Source organism: Notothenia coriiceps, unplaced genomic scaffold, assembly GCF_000735185.1.
Source record: "Notothenia coriiceps isolate Sejong01 unplaced genomic scaffold, NC01 NC01_scaffold00017138, whole genome shotgun sequence".
NCBI classification, from domain to species: domain Eukaryota; kingdom Metazoa; phylum Chordata; class Actinopteri; order Perciformes; family Nototheniidae; genus Notothenia; species Notothenia coriiceps.
In genome coordinates this window covers 77,823-83,974 of record NW_011349839.1, presented here as the reverse complement: position 1 = coordinate 83,974, position 6,152 = coordinate 77,823, and the positions used below count along the sequence as shown (strand labels likewise).

Below are 6,152 nucleotides of genomic sequence, written 5' to 3'. Positions count from 1 at the left end.
TGTCTTTACTATCATAAACGATGTGTTGGACGTGCAGCTAGGATAAGTAATAAGGGAGCTAGGAGTGATTTTTGGTGCAGTAATAGGTTAGCATCTTTCGCTCTGGGCTAATTCAGAGGCTCACAGTTAGCATTGTGTGTTTTTTTTGAAAAAAAATGAAAAAGATCAGTTAAATTAGTTTTTTCCCGTTGTATGGATATAAAATATTCATAGTTTATTAAATATTAAGGTTCCTTAGACGTTGTTTCCTGCAAATTACGCGATTTCGGCCCCGGAACCGGGTCCGTGGGGCCTCAGAGGTGTTAATAGGATTGCTCATATTTCAAGCCATCTTTTTCCCAGCCCCTTGCTTTGGATAATTTTCATCAACCGGCCCCATTCCAAACTAATTGAATAGCCCTGGTGTACTCTTTCACACATTCAGACCCTGGCAACGTTGCCCACACGATTGTAGTATCTACACACACCTGCTCATGTCCGCACAGTAGCGGAAGATTGCCTCCTTGGTGATGAGTCTATTGGTCCTCCTCATCTCCAGAAGAATTCCTGTCATCCACTCCTCCACACTCCCGTCCACCGGGACAGCTTTTCTCAGCTCCATCAGCTCACCCTCTGCAGACACCATGGCTGCGGCGACTGTCTCCCCATCGCCTTCCGCATCAAATCTCAGAGATGCTATGTTGTCATACATCTTGTGGAATATAGAAAATAAAAACATTGAGGAAATGTTGCACAAACAGTGATTGTCGGTTCTGTTTTAATCCCTCACTGCTTTGTCTGTAGTGGTGTCATACCTTTATAATGTGCTCCTGGACACAGGAAGGGTCACTACTTCCCAGAATGCTGAGTAGTTCATCATCCGAGATGAAGAAGAAGCGAGGAAAAGCATTCCTCTTGGAGTCCAGGTAGTCATTTAGACTCTTCTGGCACCTCTCTAGATCGTCACTGAGGGTTTGTAGGTACGTCAGCCGGTTGGGAACCAGGCAGCAGCGCTTAATGTTTGGACCCTTCACTGTGTCACTCATTATCTACAAAGAGAATTAATAGGATGGATATTATATTTGAGATTTCCAGTTATAGTCTTTGTGGGGGAAACTTCTGAAGCAATTGGAAACAGGACTCAGAGAGGCACGAGGAGAGCTGGAGCTTTGATGGCAAACACTGACGGTTTATTTGCAGTTATGGCCGGAGACTTGACAAGACAGGTGGTATGTCACGAGTTGACACAGTGGTTGCCAAACCAATTCTGAAGAACTCTTTCTGTAGCTCAAGGTTTTAACTAGTTCAGAGTGTAAAAATCAACATTCTTCATCAGTGAATCTAACTAGAGCTCTCGTCCATACAAAATAATGTGCGCCTCATGGCGGCTTGTGCTCTGTCATAGACTGGCAACAACAATGCGCCCAAGCTACTCCTCCTTAAGAGAGATAGCAGCTATACCCAAGGCCGTAGAACCATGCCATGGGAAAAGAGACGGTAAAGAGAGAAAATTATGAACTGTGTTGAAAGTTGAATACCTAAGCAAATTATTCCCTAACAGTCTTTTGTTTCCATAAAAAAATATTATGCATTATTTTGCAACTCTTACTTCTTTAAACTTTTTGTCGATGTTGTCAAATTTCTTTGCTTCCTCTGGTAACTGCGTGCTTATGTCTCCACCAACGAATATGCTCTCCAGGTACATCCATTTTCGTTGCACCATCATCCAAACCTGTGCAAGAAATATATTTTCAGAAAGGATTTTACGGATTCGTTCAAGTTTGATGGGAGATTTGGCAACTTTCACTGACCTCTATGGTCTCACTGATAAGGGATAGATCTTTTTCCCATTGTTGTATGGTGCCAAGGAAAGGTCCAACAAATCGGCTGCCCGCCATGCTCTGTAAGTTCATGGCATCGTTGTCCACATTCAGCATGATCTCTTCCACTGCACCCAGAACAGAACCACGTTCCTGCGTGCCTTTGAAATAGGGTATCACGCTGAACTTCATGTTCTCCCAGGTCATGACCACCTCCTTCACTCCCTGGAAGCACCAAGACACACAGGAATAGAGTTTTATACAACTTTCGTGACTTCTCTGCAGTGGCGAGCCGTGACCCTCCCCCCCCCGAGCCTCACTCAGGCTGTCCATGACAGAAGGAGAGTTTAAGCTGTTGACAGGAAGTTGGAAATCTTGACCCGTTGTTATAACACATGCATACAATTCCCAGCTGGCGGAACTTGTCATAAAGTCCGCGAAAATAAAGCCCACCCATTTAGAGGGAAGATATGATTGGTCAATTGCACTGTCATTTTATATTACTCTCTCGTTCAGTTACTATACCGCTATAGTTCACATTTATTGCTATTTATTCACAGAGGGCCCGCGCCCTCTGTGAATTTACAGCAGGACCACCAATCAGCCCTTGTCTTCACAGTAACTTGCAGAGACGAGCTTCTTTCATTTATCCCTTCACATTCCAACAGAAACTTAATAGGCAGATTCGAAGGATTTATTTCTTTGGTAATGTTATTTTAAATACAATTAAATCAAGTTATTTTATAAAACTAATAAAAAATATTTTTAAAAAACAACCTTTTAAAATATTATTTTGTAGAATATCTTAGGCCCTCAGAGAGGCCCTAGAGGGCCCTGACGGCTTGCCACTGCTTCTCTGATAAAGTGATGCGACTTTTCAATACGTCGCATTTGAGATAAGAATGGAAGCTTACCTTCTCAATACTGAGCTCTTTTACAGCAGAGGTGACAATATCACCTATGACATTTGCGTGTTTGTGCAACTCCATAGCAAACATGTTCTCAAGAGTGAAGCTGTCGTTCATCTCAAAGCTGGTGCCTGTCCTTTCCATCAGTTCCTTCCAGTGTCTGTGGCCAAAAATATAAGACTTGTTATCAGCGAAGTATGTACATTATCAATACTTAACTCTTTACTCCCTTGATGTTTTGGTTGTCACATTTATTCAAGGTTTTGGTGTCGATCTTCAGACTAACCTGTCTCTTAGAGCCTCATTCTTCAAGTCCAGGAGAAGAGGCAGGGACTCTCTAAACTCCTTCATGCGTCCCTCCAGGAAGAAGGCCACAGGTAACGCCCGCACATCTTTAGACAGCTGCCTCAAGCTTTTGATAAATCCCTCAACACCCTCCTGTAGCGTCTGGATGTTTAAATCGATCCACAACATCTGCGACCACTCCGCCTTTGCGTCCTAAAAGATTAAAGGATGAACACTTGAAAGACTCCTAACAGAACGATACGTAGAGTGTCCCAATTTGAAACCCCGTCCTACCTGTTGAGCTTTATAGACCCCATATATCTGTCTCAGGCCCTCCATGTCTCTCTGCATGCTGATGACATCTGGGTACACAGTGACTGGCAGGTCCAACAGCTTTTCAGCATTAGCTAGCTCCTGTCGTCCAGCCACTATCTTAGCCAGGTCTTTTTCATAGGTTCCCATTACGGTCAGTCCTGAGAAAAACAAAAAAGAGAGACTGTTTCCTCAACTACATTTGGAAATGTAACGGCATACTACACACAGGGTATATGCAGGAATCCTGAAGTCAAATGTAATACCTTTTAAGACCTTTTTTAAGACCCTTTCCATACATTTTAAGACCTCATCGCCACTTGGAGTTTTAACCGGTTACATTGGCGACACACTTTACCTCACATTTACTATATACAGTATTGATTGTCCTCCCTCCTTATCTTCCAACCATTTGGACACAAACTTGCATTTCCCCATAACGATGTTGTTTAACAACCGGCGTAAACGGACCTTCGTGCGCTATCAAGCAGTGAGCGTGCCATGTCCTGTTCAGATGACGTCCAACAGGATGCCATAAATAAACGACACAGAATCACACTACACACCTACGCAATGATTACATTCAGGCAGACTGTAGAATACAACCACTTTGGACAATTTATATACTTATTGAAAATAAGCTACAAAATGTAATATCTTGGAAAATGCCGTTTAATACCTTTTAATACTTTTTAAAACCCCGCGGACACCCTGGTTTAGTGAAAACAAAGAGAAAAAAATACATGAATGAAATGACTGAAAAGCAGTTATTTAAAAGTTGATTTAGAGACGTAATTAAAGACCAAACTGTTTAAAGCCCAGATTACATTTTTTTTACATTACATGTTACTTGCTTTTATCCAAAGCGACTTACATACTCAATACTGTGGGCAATCCCCACAGGAGCAATTTGGGGTGAAGTGTCTCAGGGACACAACGACATGCTGACTGCAGTGGGGTTTGAACCTGTGCTCCCCTGATCCGAACACCAACGCACTATGCCACTGCGCCACACGCCTCCAGATCTCCTAAGGCAGGGCTGCACCTCACCATATATTATTGCTTTGAATACAAAAACTAAAGGCAGGGATCTCGTGCACAGGTACCTTTCTCCAAATCATCTCCCACAGCTCCAGGACCATGCATGTTAAAGCTCTCAGCAAAGATAGACAACTCCTGCGTGAACTCTCCAATCTTGTCCTTTGTAGTCTTTGAGTGTAAGGGAAGGGAGAATAGTAGGATAATTTAAAATACATTTCAAAATACCAATACAAATAAAACAATGCTTTGAATGTTGTGTTAAAGCTGAATGTGGGAGTTTGATGTCTTACCTGAACAAATGATGTCTTGACATCTGTCAGACTTCGATCCACCTGTTTAGATTCGTCAGACAGCTCTTTCCATATTTGGTCAATTTTTCCCACCAGCTCCAGTTCATCTTTCCCAACCTACAAAAAACAGAACAGAAGATGTTCAACCAGGGAAACAATATCAACTTTCAATGGACAATAATTTACAAATGAAACACACAGTACCTGCACTTTGTAAATGGCCAGTGTTCTGTAGCTCTCCTGGATATCAATGTATCTCAACTCAACATCTACAGACATGTCCCTGATGTCTGATATGGTGCCAAGGACAGACTTCAGCTCATCAAAAGAGTCAGGGCTTTGTTGTAGATTCTCAGAGAGTTGCTTTTGTAAACAGTCAAGAAAACAGAGATGTACAGGGTTCATACACTTTTTCACCAATGATTTTCAATAACTTTTCCATGACCTTTACCTAATTTTCCATGACCTTTACCTAATTTTCCATGACCAAAAACATTACTCTTTCTCAGCAGTACCACTGAAAATTGTTTATTTTAACATGGAACAGGAAAATAAGGTCTGCATATGAAACATGTTGTGCCTGTCTAAAACAAATCAAATAGTACGCTTACTAGCTTCTACACGCTAAAGTCACTAAAATCTCTCACCAGCAAAATACCTCAACAGTTAAATGCCATTTTACGTTTCATTACTATACCATACAGTATTTATTATCATTATAGTATTACTATTTCAGCAATTAGATAAAATATAAATTATATTTGATGCAACTTTAGTTACATTTCCATGACTTTTCCAAAACTTTGGGAAAAATGTTGTTTTCCATAACTTTTCCAGGGCCTGGAATTAGCATTTTGAATTTCCATGACTTTTCCAGGTTTTTAATGACCGTAAGAACCCTGGAAGTTCCTTTAAAAACAAAATGGCTACGTTAAGTCATAAGACAGAGGGCCAGTGAACACTGCTGCCCGTTCACATGCACAGGGAAGTATTTCTGTTGGACACGTGAGCTGATGACCATCCCAAGTAACCACAGGCTTAACATTAGGGTTAAATGGGAGATTGCATGCTATTTAGAAAGAACAACAACAGCCGTTACATATCATTTGATTCAATCCTTTTCTTGAAGTTGATTTGTTGCCTCACCTTTTTTTAACTTGGACGTCGGGGTGGCTGGCTCCACAGCTCATTGTCCCTCCTGGAATCAGGCATGCTCGAGCTGTCGCTCAGAGGGGATCTGGGTTTGCTTGGACTCCGTACGCGCTCAGGAAATTGGTTTGTACTTCACCTACGCTAGTCTACATAAATGAAATGTTGTTTTACCGTTATTTAAAAAAAGAAACAAAAGGGAACAAACCCTGTATCAGCTACAGGGAGTAAAGCATGTGAGGTGATGTGGAATGTTCAGCTAAATCTGACTAGATGCAAAAAAGGACATTTTGTGAAGCTGTGTTGATAACTCTTCATATCTCAACCTAGTATGATGTGAATGTCAAGAGGGTTGTGAAACAATATTA

The 6,152-nt window shown here is 41.5% G+C and overlaps 1 protein-coding gene across 1 annotated transcript in view; it reads right to left on the bottom strand.

Moving 5' to 3' along the window:
* Positions 1–467: 467 nt before the first annotated feature.
* LOC104950176 (dynein heavy chain 10, axonemal) overlaps positions 468–6,152 on the bottom strand; it is a gene marked incomplete at its 3' end in the record, with an annotated part of 11,430 nt that continues 5,745 nt past the window's right edge. The window contains exons 14-23 of the mRNA XM_010776660.1: positions 4,840–4,998; positions 4,636–4,752; positions 4,411–4,513; positions 3,287–3,465; positions 2,994–3,205; positions 2,714–2,867; positions 1,791–2,024; positions 1,589–1,711; positions 795–1,028; positions 468–691 (exon numbers count right to left, since the gene is read on the bottom strand). Coding sequence (XP_010774962.1) covers positions 468–691; positions 795–1,028; positions 1,589–1,711; positions 1,791–2,024; positions 2,714–2,867; positions 2,994–3,205; positions 3,287–3,465; positions 4,411–4,513; positions 4,636–4,752; positions 4,840–4,998 — 1,739 coding nt within the window. The remainder of the gene's footprint in view (positions 692–794; positions 1,029–1,588; positions 1,712–1,790; positions 2,025–2,713; positions 2,868–2,993; positions 3,206–3,286; positions 3,466–4,410; positions 4,514–4,635; positions 4,753–4,839; positions 4,999–6,152) is intronic.